At 38.5% G+C, this 24,857-nt stretch overlaps 1 protein-coding gene across 1 annotated transcript in view; it reads right to left on the bottom strand.

Annotated features, from left to right (window-relative positions):
• Positions 1-24,857, bottom strand: part of LOC109911733 (adaptor related protein complex 1 subunit gamma 1) — a 54,742-nt gene that overhangs the window by 12,723 nt on the left and 17,162 nt on the right. Inside the window, exons 5-12 of the mRNA XM_048605977.1 lie at positions 22,747-22,871; positions 17,856-17,997; positions 15,743-15,839; positions 10,278-10,354; positions 5,346-5,441; positions 3,250-3,330; positions 2,527-2,625; positions 798-853 (exon numbers count right to left, since the gene is read on the bottom strand). Coding sequence (XP_048461934.1) covers positions 798-853; positions 2,527-2,625; positions 3,250-3,330; positions 5,346-5,441; positions 10,278-10,354; positions 15,743-15,839; positions 17,856-17,997; positions 22,747-22,871 — 773 coding nt within the window. The remainder of the gene's footprint in view (positions 1-797; positions 854-2,526; positions 2,626-3,249; positions 3,331-5,345; positions 5,442-10,277; positions 10,355-15,742; positions 15,840-17,855; positions 17,998-22,746; positions 22,872-24,857) is intronic.

The raw sequence follows: 24,857 nt of genomic DNA, 5'->3' as shown, positions 1-24,857 counted from the left end.
AAAATCAACACATTGCTGGACAGACAGCCTACGTAGGTGAACATCATCAGCAACAACGGGTGAACCAGATGAATGTCAACCATACTGCTGTTGGTCTGGAGTCACAGACTGATTTTCTTTCCCAATGGGAATTAGTGAACCAGGTTATTACAGCACTCAAGAGGGATTATCTAATTGTTCCAGACCTTTATTTTATTGAATTCAAAAGTCACCACCTGCCACAGTGGGACACAAACCCATTTCTCCACATTAGCTTGGGGTTCTGGATCAGTAGTCCACTGAAATTAGCACTAGGCCACTACCTCTGGATACAGAGTGAGAAGTCCATCTTGGCTTCAAGATTACAAATGATCCAGATCAATTAGAGAGATGGAGATGCTGGTCAAAACAGGAATTGACAACAATAGCTTCTAATGTACATAATATTTAGTTGGAAGAAATTTTCAGCAGTGGATGCTGGATAAGCAGCATGGAACATCAGAAGCGCTAGAAATGGGTCGAGAGAGATTGTGAGGTGCGAGAGAAATAATTTGCTGCTCAACTCACCCTCAGGGCATCCCAAAAAGAATTTCATATCAAGTAAGCATTTTTACAATTGAAGTCACTACTTTTTTTGTAAGAATTTAGGTAATTGGCTCAATAGAAAACATGTTAAAAATCTAACAGATCCAAATTCATTGTTTGAAATTTGAGTTGTATTTACTTAGATCAATCTATGCATTAAGAGTTCAAAGAAAATGATCCTGATTTTGCTATTGCAAAAACAGTTTACACAAGTTTAAAATCAATGAAAATACCTAATATTTTTGTCATTATTAAGCAAGAACCGTCCCAAGATATTAATGGCTAAAACCTGTAATAAAACAAAAACATGAAATTTGATGTTAGTTATATGCAAATAAATATAACCTTCATTTAAACGTTAATCGCAAAATTAACTCGTTTTAAATAGATTTTCACATTAATTGCTGCAAAATTGAATGTGAAGCTCTTTTTGACAAATGTCACATCAATCACCTCCTGCTAGGCACGTCTTAAGAGTCTGAAATCAGCAAGACTTTTTATAGGTTGTCCTTTAGATAGCGGTAAGCCTGAAAAACCTATGCCTGTTGCGTATAGTTCACCTATGTTGTGACACTGATTTGGAAATACTAAAGCTGCTGTTGTGTAATGGAGTTTCAACTAAACAAACAATAAAAACGTGCCAAGAACCAAAACAAATCCACAATATTAATTTTTGACACTGTTACACACTCAGAAACACAGGCTGCAATATACCAGTTGTCATGTGGCGCATGGCAGACACAAGTTACTTGTTTTAAAGATTGAAAGAGTTCCAAATTTAGTTCCTGAGGACTGTGGTAATAAATATTGGCAGTCCTAGCTAAATATCACCACATCTTGTGGTAATAGCACATCTCATTTCTCCAAAATAAGTGCCTAATAAAGCTTAACTTTTAACTGCCTTTCCTAATGACACTTAATTCTACACAAGTAGCAAAATTAAGATGGAATGAAGTAAAACAGGACTGAAGCACTCTGCTGAAAAGAGAGTCAAATTTGATTAAGCTAAAGTTATCAAACGTTAACCATAATAAGATGAAACTTGTTTCATTGTGGCAAAAAAAAAAGAAAAAAAAATCGGATGGAGTCAGTTGTCCTCTTCATGAAAGGAAGAGGAGGTTTGGATGCTATTTACATGGGTTGCCATAAACTATTTTAATTACATACTATCAAAAGAACTTGACTATAATATGATCAATAGAATCCATAATTTCAGATTCTTCAGTTTTAGGACTGCTACCAAAACATAAATGCTTTCATCCATGTTCTAATTATCTTAGATGGCTGCTAAACAGCAACATGATTGAAAACTCTGCCACTGATTACACAATCATCTGACAACTCTAGGAAGAGCTCCAATTTTAAAATGTGATAATATTTCTGCATTACAATTGATCTGAATGTTCATTTAGATCATATCAACTACCACAGAAAGTGCTGTACATTTTTTAAAAATTTAGCCGTACAAAGATTCATGCAGCACACCACCACCTGCAAGTTCCACTCCAAGCCATTCACCATCCTGATTTGGAAAATTATCGCTGTTCCTTCACTGTCATTGGGTCAAAATCCTAGCATTCCTTCTCGAACAGCATTGTGGGTCTAGTTACAGTACATGAACTGCAGCAGATCAAGATAGCAGCTCACCACCACATTCACAATAAATGCTGGTCAGCCAGTGACCCACTTGTTCCACAAGTGAATTTTATAAAGTTAACAAACACTAAGCTTTCTTTCCAGGGGTGCACTAGACTCCATCACGAAAGATGACAAATTGTCCATCAGCTTCATCACTGGAAATGGTAGGACCGCAGCACCATTACTTTCAGCCTTTCCCAATTCATTAAGGCAAAGTAGCAGACCGTTCCTTGTCCCTCAAGTGTCATTCCAAGTCAAATTAACTACATTAAATTTCAGAATACAACTTAAAACAGATTATAAAGATCCATTTATGCTACATACCCTCAGTCCACTCTCTGATTTGATGTCCATAATCGTCAAAACTGTTTCATATAAAATTGCATTACCCACATTTTTGCTAGTTTCTGTGTTTGTGGCAACCTAAAAATAGATCAAAATTCACACTAATCAATACCAAAACAACACTAGTAAGTTACCAAAATGCAGCTGGTGCACACAATTATTTTTTAAAATCTGGACTAGTTCCATTTGAAATAATGTTTTTGCTTTTCTCTACTTGATTCAGTTTCAAAATTGCTGACAGATAAGAATAATCCTCCAAAACCATTCGACATTAATTTTGTTTTCTCATATTAAGTACATTTATGGATATTAAATATTTGCAAATCACAAGTTTTGAAACATGCTTTTATCATCATGTTGTATACAAGCTCAAAGAACCCAGGTCCAGAAACAAATTACATTAGAGTAACGTCCCAAAAGAGCTTAAAGACATATGCATTCAACAGAAATAGCCCACATTATTCCATGGGGCAAAAGGTTCCACGTAATTAAATGGATATAAAGAGCAAAAATAAAATTCCTAGTCAACATCAATTATATGCCACCCAAAAGCCACAACAGACAAGTATGGTTCCAATTTTATGACCCATAAATGGTTTGTGAAGCAAAACTAAAAGTGCAGCCAACCACATTTGACTGCAGATGTGATTGCCTGTTGTTACAGGTACTTCTGGTCACATTAAGTTTAGAAACTGTCTTCACCTGTGCGAGAATGTCATTCATGGCTTCACTCGAGTCATCATCATTTCTACCCAACATTCGTAGTAAACGCAGTATTCGAACCTAGAATTATACAATAGAAAATTAATCTGAAACAAACATTTTGGTACTCCAATGAGGGGTACTATTGCTATCTGAACTTAACATTTCTCCCAATGGCTGCTAAAATACCAAAACATTTAAAACAATAGAACAAAGCTTCTATCATGGTATCTCAACTACATACTCTTTGTTGTTGACCAAAACGGAGTTTAAAGAATACTTACGTTTATATGCATCATCTTTTCAAGTACACATTGAATTTTCAATTTCATAAGAAAGTTTTGCTTTTTTTTAAAAAAGAAAAAAAAGTTATTGGTTCTTGGGTTGTGTGTGTTGTTGGCTTATTGCCTTTGGTAATGTGGTGCCCTCTTGAACTACTGTAGGCCTTTCTCCACTGCTGTTAGAGACAGAGCTCCACAAATTTGACAGTGACAATAAAGAAACAGCAATGCAGCTCCAAGTCAAGATGGTACATCGATTGGTAGGAGCTTGGAGGTAATTATCTCATGCGACTGTTGCCCTGGTTCTTCTAGTCATTAGAGACTAACAATTCAGCCTGTGAGTGCTCAGAACTCCTGAGAGCTTTAGGGGAAATCAGAAGAATCTTGTGAGCCATTGATTGTTCAGCACCACATAGTAAAGAAAGCCTGGAAGTATTATTAGGGCAGCTGAGTATAATTAGAGTTCAGAGGAACATAGCCAAAATCATACCAATACAGAAACACTAGAGTGCAGTTTCCAGAAACCCCCCAGGGAATGCAGTCCCAGGAAAGAAGAGGATACTACTGTCAACTGTTGAGACAATCCATGACAGAGCTGCTTTTGGATGAAGGTTTGAAGCTATATCTTCGACAGAAAAACTGCAATCCCTTGTAAGTGTCGATGACCCACAGTCTCACTAACCATCTGGGTAATGCTGAGAAATCCACAAGATCTATCTTGACTGCATTTGTTACTTGAATGTCTTCTTGCATTGAGCTAAATAAATGAATAAACAATAAATAAGCCTAATTTGGCCTTGCAGGGGATGCAATTTGACAAGTTAGTAGTAGGTGACCATCGATTCCACTTGGAAGAGGAAGTGGAATGTCTGACCAGAGTTGGCATGTTAGGTTCGTCTTATGTTAACTCTGGATGCCAGAATACAAGTTTTATTTATGCATATTTACCTGATATATATATACACGCACACTTGTGTAAAGTATGTCAACGTTTGGTCAATCATTGTTTCTTCGCCGAATGCAGTTTCACTTGTAGTAAGCTGGTTATTTGTTAATTAAAGAATTATGGCTGACTTGACTTTGATATTGAAATAAGAGTCTGATTTCTAAATAATTATCATTCTTTTTAAATTCAAACTCTTTTTTTAAAAAAAAAAAAAACAGCCAGTGGAAGAGGTCACTAGGAAAGGAATCAGTTCACTTTGCCAGCCTTGTAAATAACAATCCCTACTTTGGAATCAGCAAAGCACACCACTTCAGGCTCTTAGCAGTGTCAAAAGCACCTGTCTATTCATAACAATGGGATTTCCTCTTATTGTTTCTGAATTTCACTACATCTTTCACCAGCCACTTGAACTCTGCATTAGTACAGAACATCTCTTCTCCAAATTATTCAAATTGCTGCACGTACATTCAGCAAAGAATATGTTTTTTGAGTCAGCAATTTCAAACAGTGAACTACCTTTCCCACTTCCTCTTCCTAGTGGAATGGATGGTCACCCACTACTAACTTGTCAAGTTGCATTCCCTGCAAGGTCAAATTAGGCTTATTTATCGTTTATTCATTTATTTAGCTCAATGCAAGATCATGCAGTAGACAAAGGTCCAGTTCAGTAATTTTTATTGTGTAGCCCTGTTCTTAAAGCAACATTTCAATAGCTTAAGAGCAAATCTACCATTGAAAATTCAATTTGCGAACAGCATTGTAATAATCTGGCTAAATACCATGAAACACCAAACTATTCTGAATTGGCATTTCCCTTGTTATTTATGAACATAGATTCACATTATTAGGTGCAAACAAAAAAAACTAACCTGAAGGAAGGGATCACTAATGCCAGAAACATCATGTTCTGGTGAGTAACCAGACATAATAAGGTTTTTCAGGATTCGAACAAGCTGAGGGACAAGCTGGAAAAGCAAGAAAATACAACTTAGAACTCAAAAACAAACTGGCTTATGATACCAAAACACTTCACATTAAGTAATGTCTTTCGTGAACAAGAGGACACAACAAATGAACCAGTGATTTATTTTAAAAAACACTCATGTACAATTGACAAGTATATTCTATTCTTTTTAATATTCAGTCGTATGACACTAAGGAAGTCTCCACCCACACACCCCTACCATTTGGAATGCAATTTCTACTATTCTTAAAGAGTACGCTAAAAAAAAAATCACAAATTCTGTGCACCTCTCAGACTTGGAATGTTCTTCCCTTTATTGATAGGTAATTTTTAAAAATTAATCCAACATGCAGTTGCAATTTTCTTTAAATTCAGGATGTTATCTTACCTTTTCATTCTAAAACCATGCAGCATTTGCAACAAGAGGAGATGAATAAGAAAATTAAGCACTTGTTAGAATATTGAGAAACATATTTGTAAAAGAACAAATCTGGCAATTAACAGTTTTTACTTGAAGGTCAAAGTTATTAAAATGGACAAAAAGATCAAACCCAAACTTTCAGAATGCACACATTGGAAAAGAATTCAATGTCGAAGCATGTTGTCCGCAGGATATCTGCAACAATACCAATCTAAAAGGAGATTAACATTTTATATGCAATAATACCTAACCTCCTAACCCTTGCATATTTTGGACATGTAGATGGAATATTTGCTTTTATGGGCTTTAATTGGCACTCACATTTATCTTTGACAGAGCATTTAAATTAGTTCCCATTCATCGACGTGCTATTTAAGAAATTGTTCAAGGGGTTCTGTGTCTACCATTACTGCTCAAGATACATTCTGGGATTTCTACAGTGCCACAGAGTCAGAGAATCATACAGCATGAAAACAGACCCTTCAGTCCAACTAGTCCATGCCAAAAATAATCCCAAACTAAACTAGTCCTACCTGCCTGCTCCTGGCCCATATCCCTCTAAACCTTTCCTACTCATGTACTCATCCAAATGTCTTTTAAATATTCTAATTGCATCCATATCAACCATTTGCTCTGGAAATTTATTCCACATGCAAATCACCCTCTAAAAAATTTACCCCCTCGTATCTTTTATTAAATGTCTCTCCTCTCACCTTAAAAACACGCCCCAAGTCTTGAAATCCCCCATCCGAGGGAAAAGACAACTACTACATGTGAGATTGGTCTTACAGGCAACCAGGTAAATAGGGCCTCCAGTCAGTCATTTTCTCACCATGCAAATCTGATACTGAAAGAGGCCAAATAAAAGACATCTTGCAAGCTAATTGCCTCCTGATCTGATAATCTCTCACTGTATCATGATGTAAAATCATGAACATGCATAAGGCCATAGCCTTTGGTTGGAAAAATTCCCTTAGATTACCCTGGAAATCTCAAAAAATTTGAGTATCAGATGAAGATAGATGTCTCACACTGCTCCTATGCAGTAGTGGCATTCTCTATTTACCAGACACTGCCATCAAATCAAAAAAGATGTTCTGCCTATCACATGAATAACAAAATACACAAATTTCAGTGTGATGCTAGGTACATTTACAATAGAGTTCAAACAGCAGGTCACTTTGGGTGTTCACAATAGGCAAGGTATGACTGCACCCATTCAGCACACACACTCAATGTCCAACATTAAGTGTGATTTTGCAATTACACAGAGCTTGCTAAATAATTCTCATGGTGCTAAGAATTGCACCGTCAACCAATTAAAGATCACAAGTCAGCTTTGCAGTGTGCTGCACTTGTACGCACTGAAAGTAAAATATATTAATATGCAGGGATCCTGTTTTTTTGCAGACAGAAAGGCCATATACATACATTTGTTTCAGTGTAGCAAAATGGGCATTGGCTATTCTGTGGTTCATTCTTCAGTGCAGTGCCTTGGCCAGAGTCAACCCACTTTGTTTAAATTGACAGTTATCTAAATGGTGTTTCCTTCTTGACAAGGCCTCTGAAGTCCACTTGCCAACTAATACATATTTTCTCTTAAACAGTATAAAATGTTGTCCCCCTTTAAATTGGTATTCTTGCAAACGTCCTGACCACAAAATAAAAGTATCACATTAAATTTCTGCATATTGAGCTGATCAGACAAATTTTGCAAAAATCTTGAGATTCTGAATCCAGATGTTATTTAGAAGCATGCATCAAACTGTCAGCAGCAGGACAGCAAGAGTTCAGAAATATTTTGGTTAATCTGAATTCAGGTTGTCATGATCATTGTAATTTGAAGTACTGATCATAATTACTAATAATTAAAGATCATCCTTCAGACATTACAATTCATTTTTTCAGTCATCCAAATTTGACAAATTAACAAAGGGAGCACACGCCTGTATGTGCAGTCACAACAATTTGCATTTCCATTGTATTTCAATACTGAAAAAAAGCTACTGATCTCAAACTTGAAAATTGCAATTGGGAGAAAGTACATCCCTAATTTCCACCAGCTTTGGAGGAAAAGAGCTGATTTCATAAGATATCAGCTTTAACATTGTTAGTTGCATTATTGCCAGAGTCTGAAGGCTGCAGGTTTACATTCCATCAAGTTAAGTCAGTCAGTAAGCCAATTTTCCACACGATGTAAAAACTGATGACCCATCTACCCTCTCAGTTGAGCATAAAAGATCCCATGGCAATAATGTAAAGAAAAGGAGTTCAACACATTGAGGGCTGACTACCAGTCAGGTAATGTCACCAAAAAAAAAAAAAAATCTGGTCATCGTGATACTGCTGATTTTAGAATATTTGCTGTGTACTACTGGCTGCTGTTTCCCTCATTTCAATCACAACTGCACTTCAAAAATGTACACGACTTCCTAAAATGTGATTTAGGATGTTTTGAGATCACAAAAGCTTTATATAAATGTCATTTTTTCCCTCTTAACTAACCCAGTTTCAATGTTAGGTTGCGAGGCTTAAGGTTGCGAGATTGCAGCTGCTCTATATCTACCCTATAAATCAAGCACCTTGGTGAAATCACCCCTTAATCTCTCAAATTGAGAGAAGCAAGTTTATACAATGCTCCTTCACAACATTTAAACGTATAGTCCAGATTTGGTATGGTAAATCTATGCTGCCTCCAAAGACAATGCCTCTTGAGGTACCGCATCAGAAATCTGGCCCAGGTTCTCACAACTGTACCAAGCAGTCAGAGATTGCTATCCATCCATGCATCCTCACCTCAAAAATTACTTGCACACACAGTACCTTCTCAAAGTCCATACGGCCAACTGCCACATACACACAAACTTCCTCAAAAGAAATTCAGCGAGATAAGCAACACGTGACTTCCCATCCAGAAATGGATATTTGAATGAGTCGCCATAATCTTACCAGATCAGAGAGATGACTGGTGGTGATTTAACCTGAGAGCCAGTGTATCTCAGGTGAGGGGAGAAGTTGAGAAGGACTGTCCTTCATGGTAACCTCAGCCAGTGATGGGAATTGAACCCGCACTGTTGTCATCACATTGCTTCACCAACCATCCAGCAAACCGAGTTAAACGGACTCTAAAATCCATATTTATATACTAATTTATGCACTAAATAGTTCTAGCATCAAAGAAATACTATTCCTCATTGTAGATTCTGATTATTTTCCTTACTACTGATGTTAAATTGGCTTATCTGTAGCCATGTGCCTTCTGCCTTAAATGCCATTGGAAATTTTCCAGTCCAAAATGCTTTTTTAAAAGAGTGGGCAAATTATAATTAACTCATCTATAAATGCTTCAGATTTCAAATATCCCAAAGTGGAAACATCAGGTTCTGGAGATCTGCTCAACAACAAATGAAAAATCCAATGTTATCACTGTCCTCTTGAATTCTTAAGGTTCCTTTGCACCACTGGTACAGATACACAGCTCTCATTTAACTAGTCTGGCATTTCCTTATCATTTACAATGTTGTTGGCCTTCAAAATTCCCCATTGGCCATCAACAACTCTGTAGTTATAAAAACATTTTGTTGTTAGCTTTGATATCCATAAGTTTTTCCATATACCTTTTTCCATCTTTCTTTGCATCCCTTGGTTCCTTTTTATAGGTGGTCTCTAGCAGTATTAACCAACAATGAAGTTAATTAGGGAAATTTGTTTTATAAATATTGTTCCTTAAAAAGATTTCCTAGTATTCTTAAGGTGCCATTAAAAAAGATTAGATATATCCGAAAAGGAGGAAATTAAAAAATCTGCATTCAAAAATTACTATTTTATTCGATAAAAGCGTAACAGTTTAAAGTAGTTTTTAAATGTGCTCCATTGAACTATGGAGAAACGCAGATAGCACCTATCACTCAATTTTTTATGCAAGCTGTTTAGTCTCTTCAAAAAACAAAAAAAAGTGGTGGCAACCTTGAAAACTTACTTTTTCCAGTTAATTAAAATGCAAGACCTAAATCATGTCAAAGCAAATGACGGAACCAAAATGCAGGTTTAGGTTATTAGATGACGAACGTGTTTGTCTGCAATTCTGGACAGAATTAAAATGTAACCAATTACATAACAATACACAGCAATAAACTCCTTCATTTCAACCAAAATTACGTGGCAATTGTAAACAATTAAAAAATTCCAATCTTGCCCATACAATTCTAAAGTGTGATACATTTGCTTTCCATTAACCTAGTTATAAACATTGTTCAAAGAAGGTGTAATGTTAGAGCGCACGTATAAGGATGTGTACCTGTGCAGCAATGAACATTACTTGTGAATAAGTGTTTAGTCTAACCCTTAAGCACAAATGTAACCATATTATGCATCATAACGAAAAGATGACAAACACAAGAAGATACAGTCACTCACTTTCCTGAAGTGTGCTAACATGTCAGGACTTCGTTCACACATTTCTGTGAGTAGAACAACGGACGTGTGAAGAACACCTAGAATTGAGGTATGGGGAAGATGGAAAACATTATACTTTGAAATTCATATTTCAAAATCTGTGTACAAACAGTTTAGTTTGTACAATGGATTAAAGATTATTACAGCCTAAAGATGCTTAACCTTTGTTGAAAAAAATCATTTCTTTCCTTCAATACATTAATGTTATTGTTGGTGTTTGAGAAGGTGATTAAAGTTGGAACCCAAACGCAAAACACTGAATTCTGGACATCTAAAACAACTCCACAGGTTTGGAGCATGTGTGGAGACAGAAGCAGAGTTAAAGTTGAATCAGAGATAGTAGGATCTTGTGCAGTATGATTGTTCTTCAGAACTGAAAAGGGTTGGAAACATTTTTTTTAAAAAGCACTTTTGACAAACAGGTTGCTAACGGCAGTTAAAAAAAGGATATAAAACAGGCGTAAACACACTGAAAAAAGAAAAAATAGGTCTTCTCTACTGAGTGCAAAATAAACATGACAAACAAAAGGCTAGAGGAATGCAAGAAAAATGGAAGAGAACAGGTCATCAAATGGTCAGGCCCTGAAGCTGTGGAATTCAATAGAGTCCTGAAGGCTATAAAAGGCACAAGTGCAAGACATTGTCTTGTCACTCAAACTTGGTTGCGCTTCATTGTAACACTAAAGTAGGCCCAGGACAGAAGCGTTAACATGAGAGCAAGACGGTGTATTGAAACGGCAAGCAATTGCTCAGTCCATAGGAATGACCCTGATCTTCCAGGAGCTTGCCATTTTAATAAATCACCTTCCTTTCATGCTAACATTTCTGCCCTGGGCCTACCACTTTTTCCAACGATACACAAAGCAAGCTCAAGGAACAACAATTCCTGTTAGACACCCACAGCCTCAGAGCTTGACTGCATGATGAAAGAAAAGTCGAAACAAGACACTGTACTCTCCCCCCCCTTCCCCAACCTGGTCTTGGAGATAGCAAGAACTGCAGATACTGGAGTCAGAGTCAATACCGTGTGGAGCTGGATGAACACAGCAGGTCAGGCAGCATCAGCGGAGCAGGAAAGTCGACGTTTAGGTTTATTGTCTCGTTTGTTGTCATGTTTACTTTGTTGTCAGTGGAGAGGACTCATTCTCTCCCTTCCACATCTTAACCTACACCCATTTTACATCTCTTTCACCATCAACAAACCCTTTGTCTTTTACACTGGGCCTCCATACCATCTATTCCCTTCACCACACCCACCAAAAGTATGAAAAATTTCCCACTCCTTTCCCAACCTAATAATGAAGGCAGCAGCTCCATCCAAGAAGTAATGAGACCAAGAATCACTCGTCAATTTCAAACTTAGAGAACATAATATCTATCTCTCTGCTATTAAAATGACTTAGTAGGATAAAGATTTGGATAACAGAACAGGTCCTTCAGCCCATTATGTTGTGCCGCATAAAATGCTAAATTAAACTAATTCCTTCTGCCTGCCTTGGTCCATGTCGCTCCATTCCTTGCATATGCATGTGCTTTTCTAAAAGCCCCTTAAACACCTCAATCGTATCTTCCTCCATCACCACCCCTGGCAGCACATTCCACACACCTACCATTCTGTGTATAAAAAAAAACTTGCCCCTCATCTCCTTTGAGCTGCCGCCCCTCTCATTTTAAATAAATGCTAAGTATTAGAATTTTCAACTCTGGGAAAAAGATTCTGACTGTCAATCCTATCCATACATCTCAATTTTACAGACATCTATCAAGTCTCCCCTTAGCCTCTGCCACTTCAGAGAAAACAACCCTAGTTTTCCTAGCCTCTCCTCATCGTTGATGTCCTCTAATCCAGGCACCATTCCGGTAATCCTTTGCTGCACCCTCTCCAAAGCCTCCTTGCTGTAGTGTGGTGACCAGAACTAAACACAATACTCTAAGTACAGCTTAACCAAAGTCTTATAAAGCTACAATATGACATTGCATTCAATGCCCCGACCAATAAAGGCAGGCAAGCATGCCATACGCCTTCTTTACCACCCTGTCTACTTGCCCCTCAAGATCCCTCTGTACATCAATGCTATTGACGGTCCTTGCAGTAACTCTGTACTTTTCCTTAACATTCGATCTCTCAAAGTGCAGTAACTTACACTTGCCTGGATTAAACTCCATCTGCCATTTCTCTGCCTATAATCGAATCAGTCGTACAGCATGGAAACAGACCAGGCCATTCAGTCTAACTAGGCACACTGACCATGTTCCCAAACTAAACTAGTCCCACTTGCAACTGATCTACATCCTGTTATATCCTGACAACCTTCTGCGGTATCCACAACGTCACCGATTTGTGTGTCATCCACAAACTTACTAACCATCTAGGTTTTCATCCAAGTCATTTATATATATCACAAACAGCAAAGGTGCCAGTATGGATCCCTGTGGAACACCATTAGACACAGACCTTCAGAGACAAAAAAAAATCCTTCCACCACTACCCTCTGCTTTCTGTGGACAAGCCCATTCTGAATCCAAGCAGCCAAGTCACCATGGATCCAATGCATCTTAATCTTCTGGAATAGTCTACCACAAGGGGCCACGTCAAAAGCCTTGCTAAAATCCATGTAGATAACATCCACGGCTCTACCCCCGTCGATCTTCTTTGTCACTTCCTTGAAAAATTCAATCAAGTTAATAAGACATGACTTGCCCCACACAAAGTCATGCTCACTGTCCCTAATTAGGCTTTTCCAAATGTGCTTAAATCCTATCCTGAAGAATTCTCTCCAATAGCTTCCCAACAACTAATGTGAGACTCACTGTCTAAAGTTTCCTGGATTATCTCTATTTCCCTTCTTCAATAGGGGAACAACATTAGTTCTTCGTCAGTCCTCCAGGCCCTCTGTGGCTGGCGAGGATACAAAGATCTTGGGTTGGCCCCAGTAATCTCCTCTCTTGCCTCTCTCAATAACCTGGGGTAGACACCATCGGGCCCTGGGGACTTTTCCACCTTCAAGAGACCCAACATCATTTCCTTCCTGATTTCAAAACGCCCAAGCATATTAGCAAGCTCCACACTAATTTCACTATCTGCAAATACTAATACAAAGTACTCATTCAGGATCTCACCCACATCCTCTGCCTCTAAACACATGTTGCTACCCTCTCCCTAGTTATCCTCTTGTTTTTAAAGATATGTATAGGATACCTTGGGATTCTCTTTTAACTCATTTGCCAAAGTCATTTCATGGCCCTTCCTTGCTCTCCCAATTCCCTGCCCGAGTTCTTTCCTGCTTTATATTCCACACGGGCCCAGTCTGATTTTAGCATCCTAAAACTTATATCTGCTTCTTTTGCCCTTTTGGCTAAATCCACAACTTTCTTCATTGTCCAAGGGTTCCTCACCCCGTCCTTGTTCTTCCTCCTTACTGGAGCATGCCAGTCCCGAACTCCCATCAATAGATCTTTAAATAACTCTCATGTTGAATGTGGGCTTACCTGATAACAGCTGCTCAAAATTAACTCCCCCAAGCTCCTGCCTAATATTGAAATAATTTTCCCTCTGCCAATTCAGTACCTTCCCACGAGGTGCTGATTTATCCTTATTCATAGCTATCTTAAAACTTAAGGAGTTATGATCACTGTTAGCAAAATGCTCTCCCACTAAAATGTCAGTCACTTGGCTAGGCTCATTAGCCAATACAAGGTCCAGTATGGTCCCTGCTCTAGCTGGACTATCTACATACAGTTTCAAGAAACCCTTTAGGATTCTGCCCCATCTAAGCCTCTTACTCTAAGGATGTCCCAGTTAGTATTGGGGAAGTTAAAGTCATCACTATGACAACCCTGTTGTTATTGCATCTTTCCATAATCTGCCTACATGTGTGTTCCTCATGTCTCGGTGGCTGTTGGAGTACCGATAGTATAATCCCGTCAGTGACTGCAGCCTTTTTTCAGCTCTACCGATACTGGAGGGATCATCCACAAAGTGCAGTATGTCCTCCGAGTGCAGATGTGACATTCTCCCGGATTAGTAATGCAACTCGTCCGCCTCTTACCTCCCTTTCTAGCTCATCTGAAACGACAAAACGCTGCAACATTGAGCAGCCAGTCCTGTTCCTCTCTCAACTAAGTCTCTGTAACGGCCACATCATAGTCCCATGTACTGATCCAGGCTCTACACTCATCTGCCTTATCCATAATATTCCTTGGGCTTAAGTGTGTTTATTTCAACACATCAGTCCCATTATGTTCATTTACCTGTATCTGCCCGTCCTTCCTTTCAGACTTACTGATCCTAACATTTACCTTCCTCTCAATTCCTCCACTTGCTGACCTACTGCTCTGGTTCCCAACCCCCTGCCTCTCTAGTTTAAAACCCTCTCGATTAGCACTAGCAAACCTCCCTGTGAGGATATGGGTTCCCCTCCAGTTTAGGTATAACTCGTCCCTGTTTACACATCACCCCTACCCCAGGAGCATGAAACCCTGTCCCCTGCAGCAGCTCCTTAGCCATGCATTAATCTGTCCTCTCCTCACTATTCCTTGCCCCACTAGCACGTGGCGCTGTGAGCAATCCAGAGATTACTACCCTTGAAGTCCTGCTTTTCAGCCTCTTTCCTAACTCCCTGTACTCACTCCACAGGACCTCATCCTTCTTTCCATCTATATTATTGATACCAATGTTCACAACAACTTCTGGCTCTGCAATCTCCACATTAAGAATTTCATGCAACTGCTCAGACACGTCCTTGACCCTGGCACGAGGGAGGCAAGACAGCACCCTAGAACATTGAACGCGGCCACAGAAGCATCCGTCTGTACCCCTAACTAGCGAGTCTCCTATCACTATCACTTGCTTGGACTTTGCTTGACCTGGTCTACAGCAGAGCTAATTGTGGTGCCACAGGCCAGGCTGCTGCTGTTATACTCCCTCAAGAAAGTATTTCCCCCCACCTATAACAGTATCCAAAACGGTAGACCTGTTTTTTTTGGGGTGCGGGAGGGATAGAATAGCGACAGGAGATTCCTGCACTACCTGCCTGTTTCTCCTGGTGATCATCCATGTACATGATCTACTCTTCTCTTTAGAAAAGAAATATCTAATTTCATTAAAAAAACCACATCACCTAGCTGCTATTCTTCTCTCTGGTTCTGGAGGATGACGATTGTGGCTGATGGTTTATAGATGCAAACAGTTTTACAGCTTTGTAATTAAGGTCAACGCTCTGAATTACCTACAGGTCATTTCCAAGCCGGTTGACATGGCACTCACCAAACTGTGTGATGCTGAATTACAAATTCAACACATTAGAAAATATTGCAAAATTACTAAATGACTAAATAAAATCGCTCTCAATAATATCAGAAATTACTATTAAATCTACTTATATTACAGAAATGTGATGGAGTCAGAGTTTTAATGGGAACATTACCGTGATTTTTTTCATTCAGCAGGTTTTTAGTCGCTGGTAGGAACATTTCCATCAGCTCAGGCACTTTTCTGATTACATGAACTGCACACAGTGCTGCCTGAAAAAAAGTTATCAACGAACTCAGACAATTTCCACACAGATCAAAGTCAATAATGCAAAAACTTTGTGACCATTTTAAACATGAATTTGAATAAGTTCACAACTTTGGTGAAATTTGTGTATAGAATTACATAAAATGGAATTTTAGATATTGTTGATTTAGTTATTAGAACATGCCTTTGAAAAGGTCTTACACAAGATAGCACAGATTCTTCAGTGTGGTATTTGACTCAAGGTAGAGCAATCAATTGATGTTAGCATTATCTATGCTAAATATTTTAATGGTGCTTTGAAAAGTTAGTGTCTCTACAACACCAATTTTCTGCTTTTCCAACAACGACCAACGTTGGAGGGTACATTCATTGACATAGGAAACATATGACTATTCCGTCCAGAGAACATATTGACCTTGCTCTAGAACACTTCACTAAAAACTACCAAACGAGCACCCACAGATGATCACCTTTTATCTGTCTTCACCTCCTGTACATTTAAAAAAAAAGCTCTGACTACAAGTCAGTTTCAATGAAAAGTTGGCAGCTGATATATTGATGCGATAAAGCAGTAAGTCCAGTAGCCCTGGTCAGAGGAGAGATCAAAGGACAAACAGTGGTGAAGCTCTGCATGTGAAGAATGATTATTCAAACAAAAACCAATACCACAAATCTTTAAATCAAAGCATTCCTCATTCAAACCAAACACTTAAAATGTAGGACACTACATGAAATTAACGCATAACATAAGCAAAGGCAGACAAAATCAAGTTTGTTGACATCTCCATTTCTTTATTCCACGTAACCTCCCAATGATGCATTGTACAACCTCCAAAGTCTAAATTTCCATTCTAAAGCTTTGAGTCCAATACTGTACATAAGTCTAAGGCCTTAAGGTCCATAATTACCTCAATTTTTATATTCTACAATTCATCACAAAAGGTATAAATCCACTTGATTTTGTTTTAGTAACCTTATTAACCCAAGGTGCTGCCTTTAAGGCTCAGGGAACCTGTAATCCCAAATGCCTAGGGTCTTGCATAGTACCAAACGTACCACTTTGATTCAGAGTATAATTACTTTAACAAAAATCTAAACATAAAACCTCATGGATAGACTTAGAATTCCTTCTATTTACTTCCTCACCTCCCAATTTTATTTTACAGTTACCTATGGTCTCAAAAAAATTAATGTTATACTCCTTATATTAGTACCTTCTCTCAATTTCAAGCCAATCACTCTTGCCAGGTGGCAAAAGCATTGATACTCAGTGAAGCTAAAAAAATCTTCAGCACCACTACTTGCAACTGCTAAGAAGCTGAAGTACATTTGCTCCTACCAATCTAATTAGTTATCCAGTTCGATGTCTTCCTCCTGAACCTTCATGATCTCCTTTACAGTACTCTTAAGTGATACCGTCAACTCCATGGATATTACATTTATTACAAAGTCCCAATCAATCCTCTCTTTTTGTCCTTCCTCAAATTCTTATGAATTTGTCAAATTCAAATATCACACAATTCTCTCTCAATATAGAATTCTTATCTTGTTAATTTATTCTACCACTTTCCACTTACTTCCCCAGTTTGAGCGAGAGGCCGTTTCACAATAATGAGACTGAGTTTACCCTAAAGGTCATTGCTTGTAACCTACAAACCTGTTTTTGTCATTGATGCTTTTTTCCTCAACAGATCATTAATTAGAAGACTGGTGGTGCAACTTCTCGTAAAAGGTGTGATAAATACATACATTTACCAGGGCAACAAAAAAAAAAAATTGAATTACATTTAAATGAGGAGACTTTTATTCAAGACTTCAGCTGTATATATCAGGCTAAATTAGAACAATTCAATCCAAAATGGGAGTCGAAGCTGCATTCTTCTGGGAAACAACTGCCATTTAATCCATGTTGTTTCAGGCCCAATTTCAATTTTAAACTGCCTACATGCAACTGACACTATAGCCAGTGTAAATGCATTTGAAAAGGCTATCAGTAAAACTGTAATACAAAGTTTGTTTACCTTCTTCCTCAGATAAGAGTTTGATGTCTTCAGTAGCTTTTCCACTTCACCTGCAAGATCTCTACACATTTCTGATGATCCCATACAGCCAAGAGTGCAGAGCGCCAAGCCCTGTACATACTGTGTATTGTGGTTCAGGTCACTGGAAACAGTTTGGAAAAAAAACATGATTTAGAACCAGGATGCAGTTTCACAATATGGACAGAATTATCATAATTGCTCCTTGACAAAAAATATTTTCAGATATAATCAGAGTTTAAAATTTTCAGTAAAGTCAAAAACCCACAAGTTAAAAAAGTGGACAGACATTTGATGAAAACCACTGTCAATAAGAATTAAAATTAAAACTAAACAAACAAAAATTAAAACCTGACTTCCTTTCAGTTTCCTTCTAACAATCTCTTTCCTTTTCCTTTCACAATTATAAACCAAAATTCTTTCACAAAAGAGCTGAATCCACAACAGCTTATCAACGGTCTCCTGGGTCATAAATCTGCACCCACACCACTGTGATTCTATTGTAGCATGAAGTTGACATTCATTGAGAAGGAATCGTGGTTACAGACTCATTCCTCTCATGACTCCCCAGCACAGAATATGAAACTACCAAGATGCTTAAAATGATCTGGCCTGGATCATGCTATTACAAGTTCATGTAGTATCTGCTGAAAGCACTTTTTTTTTTTTTAAAAAAAAAACACGCAGCTGGTCTGTGCACACAGTAAGGCTCTGAAAACCTTCAGCTATATAGGATATCCTCTCACTTGAGGTGTAAGATTGTGGATTAAACTCCAGAACCTGCTGTACAATCTGAATTAGCAGCCCTTTGAACAAGACATTACATCAAGGCATCAAAAGCAATCTAGCCTATAACTGGAAGAACAACGAGAAGTTGAGTGGCATAGGTGGATGGAGAGTGGCTGAAGCTTGGTGTTAGGGTATCACAGGTGTGAGGTAAGACAGTGGCTATCAGGTCGGCTGCCAAGGCATCCAAGGGGTTGGGGCAGTGATGGTCAAAGGACAGGACGGAGAGAGAAGTTTTGAATCTTTTAAACAAGGGAACAAAGGGTGCTATTGAAATAAACATTGCGCTGACAGTTTATTTCATTCAGAGCTGTACTTATCAAATATCAGATCTCAGAATCTCATACTTATGAATTACTTAGTTGCAGCATGTTAGACAAACATGCAACCACTTGTCTGCGAGAAGCATGCCTGATTACTTTTTTCCCCCCTTCTACAAGTGCACTATTTACTCTTTAAAAGTAAGTATTTGCCAATAAGTTATGCTTGTTATCTCAAGCCAGTTTAAACTGTGGTGTCAAAGCAATTAATGCTTTCCTTGTGTATCATGGTTTCAAGTTTAATGGAGAAATTAAGATTGTGGATATTGCTGAATTCTTTTAATTCTGCTCAAGGACCCATATGTCAACACAAAGGCAGAAGGTAATCCTACATGACTGCATTATCCAGTAAGAATAATAATGAAAAAACAACCCTCGAAAGAAAATCGCTAGAAAAGCTACAAAGAAAGAAATTATTATTTTGATACCTGCTGGGTACAATCTATAAGCCCTCCTTAGTCACTGTGGAGGCATCCAAAATCTGGAGAAACTTAACAAAAAGGAGGACATAAACCCAGTAATCAAAGGCCAGTAAGCTGAATGTCAACGGTAAGGTAAACATGAGATATGAGAAGACAATTGTCCCAGCATGTCTGTGCATACTCCCTGCAAGAGCAAATCATTCCACTTGGCCACCCTCTCTGTTGCCCTGCAAATTCACACAAGTTACATAGCCAAACCAGCCTTTGAAGTCACAATTAAATTGACCTCAGGTAGTGCAATCCAGATCCTAATCACTTATGAATGAAAAAAAGCTTTTTCTTGTGTCACTTCTGGTTCTTTTGCTAGTCACCTTACATTGGTACAATCAGGTTCTTGACCTTTCTGTTAACAGGAACAGTTTCTCCCAACTACTTTCTAAACCCCTCATAAACCTGAAGATTTTCTAAAAATCTTAACCTTCTGCGCTCTCAGAAAAACCTCAGCTTTTCCAAACTATCCATGTAACCAAAGCTCCTCTTCTTTGGAGGATCATATGAACTGTTTTTGTGCCCTCTCAAATGTATTACATAAATCCTAAGCACGAAGCCCAGAATTGGGCTCAGTACTTGAGTTATGGTTACAACTCTTATAAAATGGTGCATCAACCTTCATTGCATTCTTTCTTCCGGCCTCTATTTATAAAGTACGGGATCTATGATTTACTGAATCACTTTCTCAACCTTTTGATGATTTCTGCATAGACACTGCCAGGTCTCCATGACTCCTTTAGAAATGTAGCTATTTTCTAACCAACTGTTCCGAGAAGTTATTATACCCCTCTGGAGCAGGTTGATCAAACTCAGGCCTCCTGGACCACAGGCAGGAGACTACCACTGCACCACAACAGGTCCTACCCTTCAGAACAGTATTCTTTACATCTCTCCCTGTCCTTTTTAATAAAAAAGTGTGTTTTTGATTCATTCACAGAATGGGAGTATGGCTGGCTAGGTATTAATTATTAACTGCCCATCTCTAAATGTCCAGAGGGCAGTTAAGAGTCATGCACATCGTTGTAGCTCTGGGGTCCCACATAGGCCAAGTGGCAGCCGTTCTTCCATGAAAGACATCGGTGAACCAGATGGGATTTGCGTCAATCAGCAATAATTTCATTGTCATCAGTAGATTCTTAATTCTAGCTTTTTTCGTATTAAATTCAAATTCCACCATCTGCCATGGCGAGATTTGAACTTCGGTCCCGAGAATGAGTTTCTCGATTAATAGTCTAGCGATAATACCACTAGGCCATCATGTTTCCCTGCATAAAATTATCTGCCAGGTGTCCATACATTCCACTGACCCATTTACCTCCTCTTGATGCAATCATGAACACTACTTTACAAGACAGCTGTTTTGAAATATACCTTTAAACTCTAAGATTTTAGAGTAGATTTGTAGCTTGGGTTGTGGATATAGTGGTTGGTTGGCTCACCGAGCTGGTTTGTTGTTCCGCAGACATTTCACTACCCTGCTGGATAACATCAGTGCAGCCTCTGACAAGGAACTCCGTTGGAGACTGCACCGATGATGTTACCCAGCAGGGTAATGAAACATCTGCGGAACAACAAACCAGCTCAGCAAGCCAACCAACCACCTTAATACCTTTAAATTAAAGGCATACTCATGGGATCTGGTGCCATGGGGTGAGAATCTAAAATAGAAATCCATTTCAAGCAGGGAGGAAGTTTTCACAATAACTCAAAGGACAATTACTGTTTGGTTTATAGAAATAATTTTGGGTGAAGTGTCACGGTAAATTTTGACTGAGTGAAAGGGTAGGGGAAGTTAACCACTAACGTAGAGCTGGAATCCTACAAGAATATTGCCATAATGAATGCTACATATTTGAAGTGTGGAGCACAGTGAAAGGATTTCAATAAAACATTTTGTCGTGTCAGTTAATGCGAAAATTACTTTCTCCTTTAAAGTTATGTATTAGATAAAACATTAAACAGGCAGCAATGGCAATTTTGGCTTGGTTGTTACAGTGAAGGCCTCAGCATTGTTGGAAAAATTCATTTCCTTGTAAATCAGACTCTGTGGGTATCGCAACAATGTTTTAACAGTATCTTCTTCATTTTTCACAATACTTCAGAATTTTGTTTCAGTAACACATTAGGAAATTGCGCTCTCTACATACAGGTCTAACAATAAATATACATTAAACAATGCAGAAGTCTAGTACCAATGCCTGGAGAAATCCACATGAATTCTCCAGTCCAAAAAAAAACACCAACATTTTCCTTTTACTGATTCAACTGCATATCCACACTTCCTCTGTCTCTTTTATTCTGTGGGCTGTAAGTTTACTGACCAGCCATTACACACCACCTACTCTCATATCTTTTGAAAGTCAATGTAGACCAGATCAACAGTATTACACTTAACCGGCTGTTACTTCATCAAAAAACTTGTCAGTTAAACAAAAAAACTTGCCTTTAACAAAGCTGCATTGGTTTCTTTAAAAAAAAACAATGCCCAAGCAATTAATCATTTTGACCAAGGTTATGCCCCTACAAAAACTCTCTCACCACTGAGGTTACACTAATTAGCCTGCTATCACTGAAATTATCCTTTCACTTTTTTTGTACAACAGTGCAACTGTCGCAATTCTCTAGTCCTCTAGCACCACTCCTGTGCTGAGAGGAATTGGAGCGTTATCCAGTAACGCTGCAATTTTCACCTTTATTTCACTCAGTTCACCTGGCTTATGATGGTAATAGGAACACTGTCCATCTATCAAATACAGATGTGCCAAAACTGCACAGTGAAGATAATCACCAGAGTTTCAAGCCCAAGTACACAGTCATATGTTCCAACTAAACGTGACTGTAAGCAGCCTCGATAATCTATAAATTCATGAGTTGACTTGATGTGTAGCATTTATGTACTTGCATTTTTAAAAATGCAATAGTGCTTGAACCTGAAGATTTCTAAACTCAACTTCTGTGGTATGTAAAGATTGTTACCTGCTCAGTGCTAGAATCACTTGACGAACTAAAGAAATATAACCAACTGATATTAGATGGCAATACTAAATGCAAAGGAATGGCTAGATTAAATGAAAGTATTAAAACCTTGTCTCAGAAAGACACGATCAAATGATTAAAAACATAAATATTGTGAATTGCAACTAATTTTAGAATAACACAGCACTAAGTTTCAATTTGCTTTTAAAGGCACATGCAGTACTTCAGGTGTTTAACTATCATGGTGAAATAAAGCAAATATACAAACTGGCTGCTAATGACAATTAAATGAAGTTACTTTTTAAGATTAGCACTTACTTTTTAATACAGTTTGTCATGAGCAAGTGTACATCTTGCCTTTCATCAAGCAACAACATAGCACCAAGGTAACCAATCCGTTTGTCTGTAAATTTCTGAGAGGCAATCAGCTTCAGGCACTCCAACTGCAGTGAACAAAAACATGTAAAATATTTTATAAAGGCAAATTTGACTTTAAAACGATTCAGGAAGAGCAAAACAAATTCAAGCTCAAAGTAGTTTGTTAACAGGCCAGTCTAATCTCAGTGATGGGAACTACTGGAATTAATTCTGAGGGATATAATTAATCTGCACTTGGAGAGGAAAGGATTAATGAAGAACAGTTAGCATGGTTTTGTTCAGGGGAGGTCAGGTCTGGAAAACCAGGTGCATAGATGGGGACAATGCACTTGACATAGTCTGCTTGGACTTCAAGGATTTTGATAAGGTCTCGCATAGGAGACAGAGTGAAGGCAAAAGCTCATGGGATCCAAAAAAAATTTGGCTAATTGGCTGAGTGGCAGGAAGGTAATGATGGTGGAGGGCTGTTTGTTTGACTGGAAGCCTGTGCAAGTGTTGCAACTTGTTAATGGTATACATGATGATACAGACTTGAATAGAGGAGAGCTGACCAGTAAATTTGCAGATGATATGAAATAGGTAAGGTGGTAAATAGGGAGGAGAAAAGCCTTAGATTACAGGAGGATGTATACTGGCTGGTCAGATGAACCGATTGATGGAAAATTGAATTCAAACCAGATAAGTGAGAGATGATGCATTTCTTCAGGACAAACAAAGCAAGGGAACACATGAATAGTAGGAACTGGGAAACACGGATGATTACAGGGATCATCAAACATTAAAGGGAGTGGGTCAGGTAGATAAAGTGGTTAAGAAGGCATAGAGTTTAAGAGCAGGGAGGCTATGCTGGAACTGTATATAATATTTGTTGGGGATGTGATTGCACCAGAGAGGATTTGCCAGGATGTTGCCTCAGCTACAGAATTTAAGATAAGAGGGATCAGATAGACTGGGAATGTACAGGAATCTGAGGGGGAACGTGATTGAGATGTATAAAATTAGTGGGTGGATTAGTTAGAAAAGACAGGAAGAAACATCTTCCACTGTCGAGGTATCAATGGCCAGACAGCATAAATTCAAGGAAGGGGAAGGAAGTTTATAATGGTTGTGAAGAAACGATTTTTCACCAAAGAGGTTGGTGGGAATCTGGAACTCACTGCCTGAAAGGGTAGTACAGGTAGAAACCTTCAAAACATTTTAGTAATACTGCATTTAGATATGCACTTGCGTTGTCAAGGCATAAAAAGGCGGTGGGCCAGGTGCTGGAAAATTAGAATTAGTTAGTGTTTGGAGTGCAGGTTCATAGTTCCTTGAAAGTGGAGTCACAGGTAGATAGGATAGTGAAGGCGGCATTTGGTATGCTTGCCTTTATTGGTTAGTGCATCGAGTACAGAGTTCAGAGGTCATGTTGCAGGTGTACAGGACATTGGTTAGGCTATTTTTGGAATACTGTGTGCAATTCTGGTCTCCCTGCAATAGGATGGATGTTGTGAAACTTGAAAGGATTCAGAAAAGATTTACAAAGGATGTTGCCAGGGTTGGAGGGTTTGAGCTATAGGGAGGCTGAACAGGCTGGAGCTATTTTCCCTAGAGCATCAGAGGCTGAGGGGTGACCTTATAGAAGTTTATAAAATGAGAGGCATGGTTAGGGTGAATAGACAAGGTCTTTTACCTGGGGTGGGGGAGTCCAAAGCTAGTGGGCATAGGTTTAAGGTGAGAAGGGAAAACTTTATAAAGGGACCTAATGGGCAACTTTTTCCACACATGGGTTGGTGCTTGTATGAAAAGAGCTGCCAGAGGAAGTGATGGAAGCTGGTACAATTACAACATTTAAAAGGCATCTGGATGGGTATATGAATAGGAAGGATTTAGAGGGATATGGGCCAAATGTGACTAGATTAATTTAGGATATCAGATCAGCTTGGATGAGTTGGACCGAAGGGTCTGTTTCCATGCTGTACAGCTCTGTGACTGTGTTTTTGACCAGCGCAGACTTGATGGGCCAAAGCACCTTTTTCTGTGCTACTTTTATGACTGTGACTCTACCAATC

The sequence above is a fragment of the Rhincodon typus genome, chromosome 15 (assembly GCF_021869965.1).
Source record: "Rhincodon typus isolate 14 chromosome 15, sRhiTyp1.1, whole genome shotgun sequence".
Taxonomy (NCBI): domain Eukaryota; kingdom Metazoa; phylum Chordata; class Chondrichthyes; order Orectolobiformes; family Rhincodontidae; genus Rhincodon; species Rhincodon typus.
This window is presented reverse-complemented; position numbering and strand designations above follow the sequence as displayed.